Raw genomic sequence first — 18,411 nt, 5'->3', positions numbered from 1 at the left:
TGAGGGCTTTGCCCTTATGAGTGGATTAATGTTGTCATGGCAGGAGTGGGTTAGTTATCTAGGGAGTGGGTTTCTGATAAAAGGATAAGTTAGGCCCTATTTTTCTTTTTCTTTCTCTCTCTTTTTTTTTCTCTTTCACATGCACGTGTGCATGCTCTTTTGCCCTTCTGCCCTTCCACCATGAGATGATGTAGCAAGAAGGCCCTAACCAGATGCAGCCTCTCGATCTTGGACTTCCCAGCCTCCAGAACCGTGAGCCAAATTAACTATTGTTTATAAATTACCCTGTCTGTGGTATTCTATTATTGCAGCACAAAATGGACTAAGACAATAGACTAATTTTGTTTCTTTGTTACTTACTTTTAAGGAGATTTGAAGCATTACTTCAAACTGGAAAAAGTCCCACTTCTGAATTACTGTTTGACTGGGGCACCACAAATTGCACAGTTGGTGATCTTGTGGATCTTTTGATCCAAAATGAATTTTTTGCTCCTGCGAGTCTTTTGCTCCCAGGTAAACTGATTGTGACCAGGGTGTCCACAATTAGGGTGGAAAGACAAATGGCAGAAATATAAATGTTTCTTCTTACTCTTCCTTTTTTCTCATAGTAGATGAAGCTTACATTTGAGAGTCCCTTTCTTTCAGCACTCCTCAACTCTTTAAAAAGCAGCACAGACAAAGGACACTGTGGACTCTGCTGCTAAGGTGATAGAAGCTTCGTAAGAGTTAGATAGTTTTGTGCCAACAGGAAGTTTAGAAGGAAAGACTTCATACATCTGGCTTAGGCTGTAAGAAAGTAATTATAATTTTGAGTTCTTCCTTTTTTTCATCTTCAACTTCTACCCTGATGGGACTCTATAATCATAATTTTAAAAAATTGTATTCTGATGTGGTAGTGTCTAGTTGCCTCCCTTATAAGCTTTCTTTTTTTCCTTTGATGCCTTTCACACCAGTGGTTCTCAACCTTTATCATGCATAAGAATCACTTAGGTTCTGGTTAAACATGTAGTTTCCTAGGGTCTGTTCCAAATCTACGTAATCAGAATTCTGGAATTGGGTTTAAGGTCTATATTCTTAAACAGGTGCTTCAGTGCCTCTGATATAGGTGGCTTATGGATCACTGTTTGAAAACACTGCCTTACTCTCTTTACCCATCTTCATTATAACTTACAGATTCTTACTAGGCAGCTTCTTGTGTGTGCTGTGAGAATATGAGACCAACCTGTAGAAACTGGAATGATATTAAATGAACCAAGTTTCTAGTTTAACTTTTTCACAACCACTTTTTCTTACTGAAAAACCACTTGTATCTTACTTAATTTGTTAGATGCTGTTCCCAAAACTGCTAATACACTACCTTCTAAAGAAGCTGTAACAGTTCAGCAAAAACAGATGCCTTTCTATGACAAAGACAGGACATTGATGACACCTGTGCAGAATCTTGAACAAAGCTATATGCCACCTGACTCCTCAAGTCCAGAAAATAAAAGTTTAGAAGTTAGTGATATACGTAAGTAACATTTTCAGCACTTTCCACTAGGGATTTGTCATTAAGACTACCAGTGCTTTAAAAGAAAGCTCTTGCTCTTGTTTGTGCAGCAATCACAGGCACACTGGCAATAGCTCTTTTGTGAGTTGTTTCCTCCTGATATATTAAGAACCATCTTCATTGTATTAATAAGTGATTAGAGGCAATAGGACATGCAAACAACCAGAGAAGCTATGAAAAAAAATAAGTAAATATTTACATAACTTGGAAGGGTCACTTTTTAAAATAAAATATGTGACTAGAGTTTTGGGTAGGTAGACTAGACCCACTCAAATGTGTGACTAGAATTTTGGGTGGGTGACTACAGTGTTCAGGGGGTAGGATCACCAAACAGAATTCTCAAGAAAAACTTATAATTTGTATTTTAGAAATGGTTTTATCTTCTCTCATCTTGTCTAATTCAAAATCATAAATATATGCATATATGTGAAATCTTCAAATGAGAAAATATTAGAATTATTAAAACGAATTTTTAAAATTTAAGCATGTTTTTATTTTGACATTATAGGTTTTCACAGTTTTTCATTTTATGAATTGAAGAATGTCACAAATAACTTTGATGAACGACCCATTTCTGTTGGTGGTAACAAAATGGGAGAGGGAGGATTTGGAGTTGTATATAAAGGCTACGTAAATAACACAACTGTGGCAGTGAAGAAGCTTGCAGCAGTAAGTTATATTTTCAGGAATAAAAAGAAAGAGTTGCTTCATAGTGTGCTCTATAGTAGGTTTTAAAGTTAATCTTTAGGAAATACATTATTTCAGTATGTATTTTCTTTAAATAAACATCATTCTAAACAGTAGTTCTTAAAATTTTAAAATCTGTTGAACACTATGGACCCTGCCCCTAGAAAAACGTGGTTATGTACGTGTACACACGATCATACATACAATTTTGGGAGATTCACAAAGTAAAGTTGAGAAGCCCTGCTCCACATAGTGCTTCATGTGTAATCAAGATTAAAATGGTAAGATACCAGGAAAACTATTTTAAAAAAACCTTGTTTGCATTACTTTTCCCATTTAAAAATAAAATTTAGGAAGTATACATTAAGAAAAAACATTAAAATTTTTTTTATCTGTGTCCTTTGTTGCCATTTCTACTGAGGTGTTTACCTTTTACTTACTTGTTATATTCTAAATCTTTTGTTAGAGCCTAAAAATATCAATAGAATGCATATGTATGTGATAAAGATAGTCACTCTTTGTCATATACGTTGCAGGGCTTTTGTAGGGTTTTTTTCCCATTTTGCACTTAAATTGCTTATGTTTTCTGTTTCCTAGAATTTTTTTCAAATTTTTTTGTGTAGTGAAATTTCGTGTTATTTCATTTTGTTTCCACAACTCGGTGAAATTTATATATATTTTTCATTCCACTAACCAGCCATGGGCCTTGAGCAAATCACTAGTATTTCTAGATCTCAGTTATTCTGTAGAATTGGGAGAATAATACATTATTGTTTTAAAGAAAGGGAGATGAGCCAGCTGATCTCTTGATCCCTCTGAGCATTAGGAACCTTAGAATTGTGTAGTATTACATTGTATATTTTATTTTTTCAGATGGTTGACATTACTACTGAAGAACTGAAACAGCAGTTTGATCAAGAAATAAAAGTAATGGCAAAGTAAGTCTTAATCTGGCAGTGCGGTGTAGTGGAAAGAAAAAAGACAAGGAGTAAAGAACCTGGTTCACTCTAGAGTATGCCATGAACTAGTGATGTTTGCACATATATGAAATTAAAATAAAGTGTTTAGATTAGAGAAATTGAAAGTACTTTTGGCTCCATAATTCTATGATTACATATACTCATATGCCTGGAGATTAAATAGCAGTCATTTTTATTTATTTTTTTTTTTTGAGACAGAGTCTCGCTCTTTTGCCCAAGCTGGAGTGCAGTGGCATGATCTCGGCTCACTGCAACCTCTGCCTCCCAGGTTGAAGCTATTCTCCTGCCTCAGCCTCCCGAGTAGCTGGACCTACAGGCGTGTGCCACCATGCCTGGCTAATTTTTTTTTGTATTTTTAGTAGAGACGGGGTTTCACCGTGTTAACCAGGATAGTCTCGATCTCCTGACCTTGTGATCCACCTGCCTCGGCCTCCCAAAGAGCTGGGATTACAGGCGTGACCGCACCTGGCCACAGTCATTATTTTAAGTCACAACAAAGTTACGTGGAATTTCACTATCATGTCCTTCATTATCATGTTTTCCACTTCCAGAATTCATGAGAGATCAATTGTAGAGATACTTAAAAAAAACTATCCATAGAGTAATAGGCCCTTATATATAAAGTAGCATCTATAGAGCAACTAGAGTCGTGTTATCTGTAAGGATGCTTAGAAGGCATTGATCCTGTGTGCTGGAAAATTGTTGGACATCATCAGGAAAAGTAGAAGTGACAAAGTAGGAAATGTATTCTAATTATTATGGTGATTAATAGTGATTGATATTTGAGTGTGTGCAACATGCCAGACATTGTGCTATGTACTTTATGTGCATTGTCTGTCTAACCCTTACAACTGTTACAACTGCCCATTTTGTTTGTTAACTGAGATTTAGAAACATTAAATAGCTTGTCCAAGATCACATAGCCAGTAAGTGTTGGAGATGGGATTGAAATCCAGATCTGTTTGATTGCAGAGCCTGAACTTTAGATCTGAATCGTAATGGGATTTACCAAATTATACCCATTAAACCAACTGCTGTAAATCACCAATCATAGTTACCTAACCTCAAGTAAGAAGAATAGACTAGAATTGATTTATGCATGGTAAAAATGATACATGCTGAAAAAAGATCAAGCTTTTTTTTTCAGGATTTGTCTTCTCCACTCCTACCCCTACTCTCCAATTCTAAAAGTAACTTGTTCACAGTAGGTCATCTGGAAAATACAGGAAAACATTTTTAAAATATACAAGCCTATATGCGTGCAGGACTTAATACATAGGTGATGGGTTGATATGTGCAGCAAACCACTATGGTACACGTTTACCTGTGTGACAAACCTGCACATTCTGTACATGTATCCTGGAACTTAATAATACAAACCATCTGTCAAATATATCACTCAGAGATAACCACTGCTAATATTTTTATATACTTGCTTCATGATGTGTGTGTAGCATTTTCCCATGTCACTAAAAATAATTTGAAAACATTTTAAATTATTGTACAACAGTCTAGCATATGTGAAAATCATATTTTATTTAACCATAACTAGGTTTGTTTCTAATTTTCAGTATTAAAAATAAAGCTTCTTTAAAGTTCTTTGCACATAGATCTTTAAATGCAGTTATACTTACTTTATCATCTAGGGTAAAGTCCTAGAAAAAGAATTACTAGGTAGGAATGCATGAACTTTTTAAAGACTTTCTAAATACACATTCAAATGGCTTTTGAGATAAGTTACTACCAGCAGTGTATTACAATTTCAAACTTTACTGGTTCCTTACCTTCATTTAATATCATTACTTTTTTTTTTTTTTTTTTTTTGAGACGGAATCTCGCTCTGTTGCCCGGGCTGGAATGCAGTGGTGCGATCTTGGCTCACTGCAAGCTCCGCCTCCCAGGTTCACGCCATTCTCCCGCCTCAGCCTCCAGAGTAGCTGGGACTACAGGCGCCCGCCACCATGCCCGGCTAATTTTGTTTTTGTATTTTTAGTAGAGACGGGGTTTCACCACGTTAGCCAGGATGGTTGAGATCTCCTGACCTCGTGATCTGCCTGCCTCGGCTGGGATTACAGGCGTGAGTCACTGCGACCGGCCTATTATTACAATTTTTTAATAAGTGCCAGTCTCTGGATCTTACTAGCAGAATGAACTTGGCCAAGTTTCTTAACTTTCTATTCGTTAATTTTCTCATCTATAAAATGGAACAATAGTACTTTCTTAAATTATTGTGAGGATTAAATAAAACAGGTAAATCACTTGCCACACTGCCTCGTATATAGTATAAATTCAGCAAATGTTAACTACTCATGTTTAAAATGTGCCAGTTTGGTGGAAAATGGGACACTTACTGTTTTAATTTGCACTTCTTCAAATATTTATGAGACTAGAAGAAATCGATATAATGAACTGCTAGAATTGTGGATCATTTTGAATGAACAAAATGAATAAGCACTTAAATAATAAAACACTTATCATGTGCCAGATATGTTTCTAGGCTGTCATGTTTACATTTGCTCATTTAATTGTCTCAGCATCCATATTACATACTATTTTCTGCATTTAGCAGATAAAGGAGCTGAGGCTCAGTAAGGCTGTTAACTTGCGGTAGGTCACATATCCAGGAGGGGGCAGAACTAGACTTTAAATTTAGGATGTATAACTGAGCCCTGTTTTCTTTCGTCTTACCACAGATGCTGCCACTTTATTAGATTGTAGGTCTCTTTAGTTTTATTACTTTCAAGTATATAAAGACACTCAAGTTAGGTTATAAATAATCCAGTGTGATTAAAGATCAAAAACATGTAAATTAGATGTGATTCAAGATCATGTCTGTAAATCAGTGCTTTGAGTGTGTTAGAAAATTCTTGACAGTATTAGCATAAAAATTCAACGGACTTCTTGAAATCTTATTTGTGCCATCATTGAAAATTGGGCTAAAGAAAGTGAGCATCAGCCTAGTCCTTAACCAAACTTATCACAAGTTCCAAAAATCTGAATTATTTAGCTTTTACTGTAAAATAGAAAGAGGTTTGGCCAGCTGTAGTGGCTCACGCCTGTAATCCCAATACTTTGGGAGTCCAAAGTGGTAGGAGCACTTGAGGCCAGCAGTTTGAGACTAGTCTGGGAAACACAGTGAGACCTCATCTTTACAAAAAAATTTAAAAAGTAGCTGAGTGTGGTGTACACCAGCAGTCCAAGCTGCTTGGGAGGATGAGGCAGGAGGATCACTTGAGTCCAGATGGTCGAGGCCACAGTGAGCTATGATTACACCACTGCACTCCAGCCTGGGCAACAGAGTTAGACCCTGTCTCAAAAAAAAGAAAAAGAGGTTTTACTTCTTTTTTTTTTTTTTTTTTTTTAAGAGGTTTTACTTCTAATGTTGATTAATACTGGCTGAAAAGAGAAGTATTTGCAGAAAATTATAAACAGTTACAATAAACATATATAAACATAAACATCAAGTTAGAAATAATATATAACATACTTTTTTTTGCTCTTTTTTCTATTAAAACTTTGAATAACTTCCAACCTATAGCTGAATATATATCTATTATAATAATTTTGCATGAAAAATTATTTGTCACAGGTGTCAACATGAAAACTTAGTAGAACTACTTGGTTTCTCAAGTGATGGAGATGACCTCTGCTTAGTATATGTTTACATGCCTAATGGTTCATTGCTAGACAGACTCTCTTGCTTGGTAAGCTATTTGTTCATCAGATTGTTTGGCTTTTTGTTGATATGCTGGAATATTAATATTCATTTTGTTACTGGATTATTTAAACCAAATTCACTTTCATATTTTTCCTGCTCTATGAAAATTATACAGTTGATATGTCAACAAATTATACAGTTGATATGTCAACAACTGGGTTGCCATTTTATTAGGTGGTAATCTTAAATGTAGAATTCAGTTAAGACTATACTAGGAAGATGCTTTTATATATTTTTATCTTCAAATAACAAATGTAAACACCCATTTGAGCTTATTTAGATATTATTTTTAATAACTTAAAAATGTAGTCCTAAATTATTAGTGCTATAACATCATCTTCAGTTGTTGCCTAGAAAAATATTCTGTGTTATATATTCTCTGTAAATTTTTTATTATTCTTTCTCATTTTTAATTTGGTTTATTTCTTTATAAGGATGGTACTCCACCACTTTCTTGGCACATGAGATGCAAGATTGCTCAGGGTGCAGCTAATGGCATCAATTTTCTACATGAAAATCATCATATTCATAGAGATATTAAAAGGTAAATGCTACTGTTTAAAAGCTTTTGGAAAGCTGTCTTTAAAGAATAATTTGCTGTCACTCTATTCACGATTCACATGCATGTCTTAACCTAGAGCATCTGGACTTTTTTCCCATCACTCCATGAAAGCTCTTCTCAATAAGGACATCTATAATCTCCTTTATTCCAAGCCCAGTGACCTACTTCCAGTGCTCTTCCTACTTGACCTTTTTTGTTTGTTTTAATAGTAGTTTATTCTGTTCTTCTTGACACTTTTGCCTTATGGAAATTAGTTGTTTTCTTAGTTTATGGATCACTATTCTTTTCTGAATCACCTTCATCCTCCATGAGTACTTTTCAGTTCTCTTTCTTTCTTGTGTATTTATCTAGTTAAATATTTACCTACTATAAGTAACATATTAATATATAGAGCTCAACATCAATCAAATAATCACAAAATAATTATATAATGTTAATATGTACAGTTCACATATATAATATGTATTATTATTATATAGTATAGTACATAGGATTAATATAAAGAAGGGTTTCCAAGAAAGTGACATTTAAGCAGAGATTCAAAGAATGGGCAGGAAATAAGTAGACACAATTTGAGGGTAACTGTAGAATGGATGATGGGGAGAAGAACATTCTAGGCAGAAGGAACTGCATTTGTAAGACCAGTGGTGAGACAGAATATGGGAGCATGATGAGTTACAAGAAATGAAATATGCTTTGGGAGCCAAGATAGGAGGATCATTTGAGGCCAGGAGTAGCAGACCTGACTATGTTCCCTGAACAACATAGCAAGACCTCATCTCTACAAAAAAACTAGTCAAACGTGGTATTGCATGCCTACAGTTCCAGACACTAGGGCAGCTGAGGAGGGAGGAGGCTTGAGCCCAGGAGTTCAAGGTTGAAGTGAGCTATGATCGTGCCAGTGCTCTCCAGCCTGGGTAATAAAGTAAGACTCTGTCTAAAAAAAAATGAAGTAAATGCAGTATGACTGAGATGCAGAAAGTTATAGGGTGGTGGATTGGAGATAAAACTACAGAGAAGTGTAGGAAGCTAAGTCCTATAGGACTTAATAGATCAAGGTAAGGCTTTTAGTTTTATCACAAGTGTAATGAGATGCCATTGAAAATTTTAAGTAGGAATATGGCATCATATTTAAGTTTTGCAAAGATGATTTTAACTCTAGTGTAGAGAACAGTTTGTAAGAAGAGGCAGTTAGTAGGCTGTCATAGGTGGCAGTTCATAAGAAGAGAGGGGAGCAGATTAGAAAGATTAAAATGGCAAAACTTGTTGATAGCTTGGCTATGCAGGGGTTCAGGAAGAGGGAAGTATCAGGAATGACTCCTGGAATAATGGCATCCAGACTTGCATTCTGGAGTGATTATGGCATGATTCACTTATGTAGAAAGGACTGAAAAAAGACCTGGTTAGGTTGGGGTTAGAGAGATGGTTAGAAAATGTGAATTCTCCTTTGTACATGTTGTGTTTGGGGTGCTTTTAAGATGTAGTAGTAGAGATGTTAGATAGTGTGATATATAGATTTGGAGCTGAAGGTCTGAGCTGAAGATATAAATGTGTATTACTTGCATACAGGTGATAATTGAAGTGACTGTATTCACTTGAGGGGAGATGTAGATTAAGGAAAGGTCACAAGATTAAGTCTTGGGGAACCCTAAGACTTAATGGCCAAATAGAAGAGATCATCACAAAAAGGAATCTAAGGAAGTACACATACAGAGAAGGGTAAGATGAAAACCTGGAGAGTGTGGAGTCCCTGAAAACGAGGAAAGAAAGTGTTTCCCAAGAGGGAGTAGTCAAAAAGAGTCAAGGGCTTTAATCATTGGATTAGCATCACCATGGTCTTTGGTGACTTTATGGAAACCCATTTCCAGGTAGTAGTTGGTTTAGAAATCACATTGTAGTTGAGAGCATGAGAGCTAGAGAACTGAGATAGGAGTATAGACAAGTCTTTTAAGACATTTTACTAGTGAAGGGGACAGCTAGAAATAGATAAGTCATTCAGGAAACTTTTTTAAGCTGGCAGAGATTAAACTGTGCTTATGTGCCTATAGGAAGGATCCAGATTAAAAGGGAGAGGATACTATGGAAGAGAGAAATGAGATGATGTGTTCAGTAGGGTTCCTGAGAATGTAGAAAGCAGCTCAAGCAGAGGAACTGACCCTAGATGAGAAAAGAAACACCATCTCCTGTCCTTCATGGATTGGTACTTTCTTGTGTTCTTACATCATTGTCTCTTTTCTCCCTGTATGTTTTTTTTTTTTTTTTTTGAGACGAGTTTCACTCTTGTTGCCCAGGCTGGAGTGCGATGGCGCGGTCTTGGCTCACTGCAAATGTCGCCTCCCGGGTTCAAGAGATTCTCGAGCCTCAGCCTCCTGAGTAGCTTGGATTACAGGCATCCACCACCACCCTCTGCTAATTTTGTATTTTTAGTAGAGATGGGGTTTCTCCATGTTGATCAGGTTGGTCTTGAACTTCCGACCTCAGGTGATCCGCCCGCCTTGGCCTCCCAAAGTGCTGGGATTACAGGCATTAGCCACCCGCCTGGCCTCTCTTTGTATGTTTTTGCTGAGTGATATTATGTTAATTTTAACTGCTACTTATATGTGAGTGTCTTTTGAATCTGTATTATTAGCTTCCAATCCTGGATTTTTAGTATCCCCATACCAAAAACACTTCATCTGGGTATCCCACAGTAGCCTTTAAGTCAGAACATTAGAAATCAAACTCATCAGCTCTTCCCAACCTAAAGTCTTCCCACATTTCGTTTCTGATCCAGTGAAGTCACTATTCATTCTGTCTCTCAAGCTGAAGACGTTCTCATTCTCTATATCATGCTAATTACAAAATTCTGTTGTGTGAGCCTCAAAATTTTCACTTTCCATTTATCCCATGTTATGACCATTTAAACCCTCATTATCTCCCATTTGCTTTGTTACAAACCTTCGTAGTCAACCTAAATCCAGCCTATCAGTTCTCATCTATTCACTACCACACTACCAGGTCATGGTTCTAAAAGTTAAGTCTAATAACATCAGTTTCCTACTGTGAAAACTTTAGCTGGTATCCTATTGCTCACAGGATAAAATGCAAATTATCTCCATGTTTCTTGGACACTGGTTCCTTGAAGTTGACCATGTATACCGTATCATGTTTTTGTCACTTTGTACCTGTTACTCCATTTGCCTGGAGTGCCTTTCTTTCCCTCATATAACTATTAACTTCTAATAATCCTTCAATACTAAGCACACTTTTCACCCTCTGTTTGAAATTTTTCCTACTTTTTCCAGGTACATGGTTGTTCTCTCAGCATTTTGTACCTAATATTACCATTGTTTTAAAAAATTATTTATGCCTTTGTCACAGACAAGATTTTAAGACTCCCCCACGCCCAGCAGTGAGCTTAAATACTACACAACATAGGGAGTTCTCAATAAGATTGTGTTGAATTAAAGTATGAAAGCACATAATGAATTAATGGAGATATTTTGGCCATATTTTTTTCTCTTCAAAAGCCAGATAGTACAGAACAAAAGAATAAACAAATTCATAATTGAGATACTTTGGTTGGAAATTTGTTTTGAAATGAATTGATACATACTAAGAAAGGAATTAATAAAGGTGCCTTGGAAGACTTTGTAGTAATTTACCCTATAATAAATGATTTGTGGAATAATGAAAATCTCTCTTACTAATGTAGACAGTTTTATTTCATTTTTATTCTCCTAAATGTTTTCCTCAAGAAACATAAAAAAAGAGGACAGTTGTATATATGTGTATATATATACATATATATGTGTATATATATACGTCTATACATGCATACATATGTACATCTAGCTAAGGAACTGTTTGACTTTTTTGGGGTAGGAAAAACATTTTTTTCTTCAAACTTTACATTTTTTTCAGTGCAAATATCTTACTAGATGAAGCTTTTACTGCTAAAATATCTGACTTTGGCCTTGCCCGGGCTTCTGAGAAGTTTGCCCAGACAGTCATGACTAGCAGAATTGTGGGAACAACAGCTTATATGGCACCAGAAGCTTTGCGTGGAGAAATAACACCCAAATCCGATATTTACAGCTTTGGTGTGGTAAGTTCCGTATACATAATTATTAAAAATAATCATTGTGCTGTAATTTTGAAAATGAAGAGAATATTATTTAATACACCCATCTTGTTTATCTCTCTTATGTAACAATATAAGTTTTTCACATTAACCTCTACTTATACCAGAAAGTTTATAAAAACTTCTTCCAATGTGTAAAACTTTTGAGTTGATTTTTGAAATGACTACAAGAAATGATTTTCTTGCCATCTGTCTTTATGAATTAGCATGACACCTAATGCATTAAATGAATCATGTCATACAGTATATACTTTAGTCTCACATTTTTTGACATTTACTAATCTACCTCTCTATTCCCAATAACTTTTAAGATAGAGCAAGAGATAGGTGTGGGTGGTTGAAGAAGCCGGGGGCTTTTTCTTCATTTTATTTTTTCATACGTGTTTCATATATGGACATTTAACTTCATAGCACTGAAAATAAGGCATAGGGCTATAGAATATGCCTAATGTTTAGAAAATAATATTCTCCTAAGAGCCAGAGAAAATTATTCTTGTGAAGAATCCCCAAGAGGCAGGAAAAGGATTGGGAGTTCTTAGAATATATGTTGAGTGGCGCTGACTCTTTAGTAAGTTGCCAATAGAAAAGAGCTGCTTATGGTCATGATGGAGTCCAAGATGTCCCTGAAGGAGGGATGGTGAGAAATGCCCAAAGCTCATGTTCTTTCCACTTTAATATCTAAAAGACATAGCTTTGTATAGAATTATTAATCAAATTTTGTAAGCAAGATTCATATTCATTCTAGTTTATTTTTGTCTTGAGTATTATATATATAATTTATTAGTATCACGTATAATATATATATTTTTTAGAGAGACAAGGTCTCACTCAGTCACCCAGACTGAAGTGCAGTGGTGGAATTATGGCTCGCTGTAGCCTCAACCTCCCAGGTTCTAGTGATCCTCTCACTTCAGCCTCCCAAGTAGCTGGGACTACAGGTGTGTGCCACCACACCCAGCCAATGTTTTTTTAAAATTTTTTGTAGAGACAGGGTCTCCCTGTTGCCCAGGCTGGTCGTGAAGTCTGGGGCTCAAGTTATCCTCCCACATCTGTCTCCCAAAGTGCTGGGATTACAGGCATTAGCCACTGTGCCCAGCCTATCTTGTGTATTATATTAATGATTTTTTTTGTCTTCATAGGTTTTACTAGAAATAATAACTGGACTTCCAGCTGTGGATGAACACCGTGAACCTCAGTTATTGGTAAATGAAATATTCATTTTCCTCAATCCTTTTTTCTCTGCTTTTGTAGTCTAAATTTATATGGATAAATTTGACATCTAAAAATAACATTTTCTATTGGCAATCTTTCCATTGGCTATTACACGATAGCATATGGAAAAAGCATTAAATATTTTTCATTCTCAGCTCTCCCATGAAGTATTTGTGAAGCCTAGAAAAGTCACTTATATATTCTTTGTTCTGATTTCTTTGTGGGTAAAATGAGAATAGAACTAAATGATTTCTGAGGTCCTCTTTAGCTTATGTTTATTTTGTCACTTTTGGGGTGGCTACTGTTAATAACAGTGTTTCCAGCATTTTCAGAAGGGGAAAAAAAAAAGGCTTCCATTCAAATTTCTTTCAGAATAAAATTGCTAGTAAAAGTTATCACTTATTTCTATCATGGGGTATTTTATTTATAAAGTTACAATAAAAAACATACCAAATTTGCTATTGTTAGGAAAAATTCATATCATGTTTTTCCTTTGCTCTCACACCACAACAACAATCAACACAGAAGATTTCTGTGACCAAATGTGAGTGGGGAGAGTTTCTCCCCACCAACAAGCAGGCAATCTACTTTGCAGCGGAAGTCAGCTGGATCTCCTCCAATTTAATTCTGACACTACGTTCCTGGACATAGCATCAGAGTCAGATCCCACAGGTTAAGGGCTCAGTCTCCGAGACTGCCATCCCACCAGACACCAGTTGTAAGTTTAGGCCTCCAGAACTTCTGACCAACTGCCTTCAAGTTGGAGTTCCTATGACCTCCTCTGTGGGTATGGAGGGCTCAAGATTGAACCCAGATTGATTCACTAAGTTGCAGCATATACTTTACCTAAGTTTTCCATCGTTTTGCCTAAGACTTTTTCCTTCAAAATATATAAAAGCCTCAAAACTTTGGCTTGAGTAAGAATGAAATGCAGAAAAACATAAGCTGTATCTCAGTCACAAGTTTTGCATTTCATCATATAATAGTGGAAATCATAAATCTTTGGAGAAGGTTTTACTCTTTCACCCATTCTTAAGGTTTGACTGTGGTGTGAGTCTAAAGTAATAAGATTTTCATACAAGCACAGTTTTTAAAAAAGTGATCATCTGAAAAACTGTTATGTCACTAGATTCTGCCGTTGTCAAACATTTTCAGAATTTATCTTTGAAAGTGGTTTTGAAGAGTTTACATCCTACCTTTCATGAATAGTTTTTTTCATCTGTATTAGTTTCCTAGGACTGTTATAAAAATATACCAAAAACTGTGTGACTTAAAGCAACAGAAATTTATTTGCTCATAGTTCTGGAGGCCAGAGTCTGAAATCAAGGTATGGACAAGACTGTGCTCTCTCTGGAGGCTCCAGAGAGAATCTTGCCTTGCTCATTGGATGTAGGGCTTACCTCCAGGATTATCTATAATCTGGAATGATCTCATCTCAGGATACTTAATTACACCTAAAAGGGCCCTTCTTTTCCTAATAAGATCACATTCACAGGTTCCAGGAATTATGACATAGACATGTTTTGGGGGACCATAATTCACCCAACTCCACTATCTTATTCCTACACTTCTCTCCCTGTTAATTTTTTTTTTATCATGGCCTGCTCCCTATTTTTTCCCCTCCTTTTTTCTCTTTGATTCAACAATCTTAGTACCCATAGAGAAATTTGTTGGGTACAGGGAGGAGGAGTCAGGGTCCAAAAGTTGGAATTGCGCTATTAGAAGCACATCAAGAAGCAGACCACCCTGTGCTGCCCACCTAGTAAATGCTGCTAATGGGAACATATAAGCAATTAGCTCATAACATAGATATAAAAATTGGAAGGCAAATGGGCGGAAGTATCTAGGAGGTATAAATAATTAAATATACATTTATATATATGTGTGTGTATATATATATTTATATATATATACACATACCCAGTCATGTGTTGCCTAATGACAGGAATACGTTCTGAGAAATGTGTTGTTAGGCACTTTCATTGTGTGAACCTCATAGAGTGTACTTACACAAACCTAGATGATATGACCTACTACATACCTGGGCTATATGGTATTGCTCCTAGGCTACAAACGTATGCTGTACAGCATAATACTCTCCTGAATACTGTAAGCAATTGTAACACACTGGTAAGTGTTTGTGTATGTAAACATAAAAGAGGTACAGTAAAAATATGGTATTATGATTTTATGGGACCACCATCTATATGTGATCTGTCATTGACCAATTGACCAAAATGTCATTTTGTGGTGGATGGCTGTACTTATTTACATAGGATTTGTCCTGTATGTCTTCAATTTTTTTTTTTTTTTTTTTGAGACAGAGTCTCGCTGTGTCACCTAGGCTGGAGTGGCGTGATCTCGGCTCAGTGCAACCTCTGCCTCCTGGGTTCAAACGATTCTCCTGCCAGCCTTCCAAGTAGCTAAGATTACAGGCACGCACCACCATGCCTGGCTAATTTTTTGTATTTTTAGTAGAAACAGGGTTTCACCATGTTGCCCAGGCTGGGTCTTCAATTCTTAGTAAGGTTTTAAGATAAGATAGTAAAATCAGAGCACATGTTATTACAAAGTAGATTAATTTAAATAATTAAAATACATATTCTATTTTCTTTCACTATGATTTGAAGCTCTTAAAGTTTTAACACTCATTTTAAAGCTAGATATTAAAGAAGAAATTGAAGATGAAGAAAAGACAATTGAAGATTATATTGATAAAAAGATGAATGATGCTGATTCCACTTCAGTTGAAACTATGTACTCTGTTGCTAGTCAATGTCTGCATGAAAAGAAAAATAAGAGACCAGACATTAAGAAGGTATGCATTTTTTATACTTATTTAAAAAGTGAAAGGGGTGGGGTTCATCATATTTTCCAGAGTGTACATTTTAAAGCAACTGTATAATGTGGTTCTTTTTCTTTCTTTCTTTTTAAAAGGTTCAACAGCTGCTGCAAGAGATGACAGCTTCTTAAAACTTTATTGGAAAAGACTCTTGACTTTTTATATACACCTATCTCAACCATTTTTTTAACTGATTTTTTTCCTAAATATTCTTCTTTACCTTTAACAAGGCACAGGCTGTTGCAGGACAGTGGTTATTAAAGCATGGGTTGAACTTCCAAAATATAAAAATAGAGCCACCATATCAACACTTAGCCCTACCCATTAGTATCACCCCCAGTTCTTACAGTAATCCCTGAGAAATCTCCTTCAAGCATCACCAAACACAGTTTGAAAATTACAGGGTTAGCAAAAAGAGCCTGGGCTGTATGTAGGGTGGAAACACTCTGATCTGAAGCCCAACTGACTCCACTACTAATTTGCTGTAAAGCTTTGGACATACACTTAGCTGCTGTGAGCCACTAATAACATTGGGCTAATATCTGCTGTGCTTCTCTGACACGTAGTCATGAAAATCAAATGATGCAGAATGTATACAAGCACTTTGTAAATTGTAAAATGATACAAAATTTAAAGTTTATAGAGCCAGTTACAAAATCCTATTAGTCATATATTTATAGATTGTGTTCACAGCAATCATTTAACCACAAATAAAATATCCCTTGATGATACTGCCATAATGATATGTCCATTATTAGATTATGTTACATGACAAAGTTGAAGGAATTTGGCAGATGCAGTTAAGGTTCCTAAACAACTCACTTTGAGACTGTTGAAAGGGCCTGACCTAATCAAGTGAACCCTTGCAAGAAGAATTCTTGTAAGCCTTGAAGAAGTATGTGAGAGGGCGACATTGGCTAAAACCTAAAGGTGGCCTCTAGGAGATGAGACCTACCTTCCAGTTGTCAGCAAGCAGGAAAAAAAAATTGGGACCTCAGTTGCAACCACAAGGAACTGAATTCTGCCAAAAATCTGAGTCAGCTTAGAAGAGTACTCCAAGCTTCAGATGATAACCACAGCCTGGGCTGACACCTATATTTCAGCTTTGCGTGATCCTCAGTATGAGAATCTATCTGTTCTGTGCTGGACTTCTAATATATAGAACTGTAAGATAATGGGTCACATTGGCTGGATGTGGTGGCTCATACCTGTAAATCCCAGTACTTTGGGAGGCCGAGGCGGGCAGATCACCTGAGGTCAAGAGTTCAAGACCAGCCTGGCCAACATGGTGAAACCCCGTCTCTACTAAAAATACAAAAATTAGATGAGTGTGGTGGTGGACGCCTGTAGTCCCAGCTACTTGGGAGGCTGAGGCAGGAGACTTGCTGGAACCAGGGAGGTAGAGGTTGCAGTGAGCTGAGATCGTGCCACTGCACTTCAGCCTGGGTGACAGAGTGAGACTCCATCATAAATAAATAAATAAATAAATGGGTCACATTAAGCCTTTAAGTTTGTGGTAATTTATTATGCAGTAATAGAAAACAAATACAGATACTCTCCCATGATGTTTTTCCCATGATGATTTCCCATGATATTTACAGGTTTTGCCCACATTTGAGGGGTATGTGGAAATTATACAGAGCATGTACAGTGGGAGGCTTATAGTGTACGTACTGAAATGTGGGGTTGGAGCCCCAACACAGAGACCCCAGCAGGGCACTGCCTAGTAGAGCTATGGGAAGGGTGCTGCCACCCTCCAGACTTGAGAATCGTAGAGCCACCAGCAGCTTGCACTCTGAGCTTGGAAAAGCCACAGGCACTCAACTTCAACCATGAGGGAAGCCACGCACCCTGCAAAGCCACAGGAGTGGAGCTGCCCACGGCCTCGAGGGCCCATCCCTTGCACCAGTGTGCCAGGATGCGGGACATGGAATCAAGGAATATGTTGGGGCTTTTTTTTTTTTTTTGAGACAGAGTCTTGCTCTGTTGCCCAGGCTGGAGTGCAGTGGCACGATCTCGGCTCACTGCAAGCTCCGCCTCCCGGGTTCACGCCATTCCCCTGCCTCAGCCTCCCCAGTAGCTGGGACTACAGGCGCCCGCCACCACGCCCAGCTAATTTTTTGTATTTTTAGTAGAGATGGGGTTTCACTGTGTTAGCCAGGATGGTCTTGATCTCCTGACCTCGTGATCCACCCGCCTCGGCCTCCCAAAGTGCCAGGATTTAAAGTTTAATGTCTTCCCCGCTGGGTTTCAGACTTGCCAGGATCCTATTGCCCCTTTCTTTAGCCAATTTCTCCCTTTTGGGACAAGAATGTTTTACTCATTGCCTGTACCACCAACTGTATCTTGGAAATAAATAACTTATATTTTATTTCAGGGCTCATAGGTGGCAGGAACTTACCTTGAGTCTCAAATGAGACTTTGGACTTTTGAGTGATGCTAGAATGAGTTAAGACTTTGGGAAGGGATGATTATATTTTGCAATGTGAGAAAGACATTAGATTTGGGGGGCTGGGGGTAGAATGACATTGTTTGGAAGTTTGTCTCCTTCAAATCTCATGTTTAAATGTAATCCCCAGTGTTGGGGGTGGAGGTGGGGCCTGATGGGAAGTGTTTGGGTCATGGTGGCGGATCCCTCATGAATGGCTTAGAGCCACTGGTGATGAGTGAGTTCTCACTCAGTTCGTGTGAGATCTGGTAGCTTAAAAGAGTCTGCTCCCCCTTTGCCTTCCATTGTG

At 37.1% G+C, this 18,411-nt stretch overlaps 1 protein-coding gene across 6 annotated transcripts in view; it reads left to right on the top strand.

Annotated features, from left to right (window-relative positions):
* The window catches only part of IRAK4 (interleukin 1 receptor associated kinase 4), a 29,152-nt gene extending 11,970 nt beyond the window's left edge, over positions 1-17,182 (top strand). For 4 of the 6 annotated variants that reach the window (XM_019038989.4, XM_019038990.4, XM_055358822.2 and 1 more), the window contains 10 exons: positions 368-513; positions 1,328-1,510; positions 2,058-2,218; positions 3,110-3,174; positions 6,806-6,920; positions 7,369-7,478; positions 11,400-11,583; positions 12,759-12,821; positions 15,491-15,649; positions 15,769-17,182. In XM_019038989.4, coding sequence (XP_018894534.2) covers positions 368-513; positions 1,328-1,510; positions 2,058-2,218; positions 3,110-3,174; positions 6,806-6,920; positions 7,369-7,478; positions 11,400-11,583; positions 12,759-12,821; positions 15,491-15,649; positions 15,769-15,804 — 1,222 coding nt within the window. In that variant the 3' untranslated portion in view covers positions 15,805-17,182. Of the gene's footprint in view, positions 1-185; positions 253-367; positions 514-1,327; positions 1,511-2,057; positions 2,219-3,109; positions 3,175-6,805; positions 6,921-7,368; positions 7,479-11,399; positions 11,584-12,758; positions 12,822-15,155; positions 15,426-15,490; positions 15,650-15,768 lie in introns of those variants that run through there. The other 2 variants (XM_055358825.2, XM_055358824.2) reach the window with 2 other exon arrangements.
* Positions 17,183-18,411: the final 1,229 nt, after the last annotated feature.

The sequence above is a fragment of the Gorilla gorilla genome, chromosome 10, assembly GCF_029281585.2.
Source record: "Gorilla gorilla gorilla isolate KB3781 chromosome 10, NHGRI_mGorGor1-v2.1_pri, whole genome shotgun sequence".
Classification (NCBI taxonomy): Eukaryota; Metazoa; Chordata; class Mammalia; order Primates; family Hominidae; genus Gorilla; species Gorilla gorilla.
The sequence above is the reverse complement of the archived record's forward strand: the minus strand, read 5'-3'. Positions and strand labels throughout refer to the sequence as shown.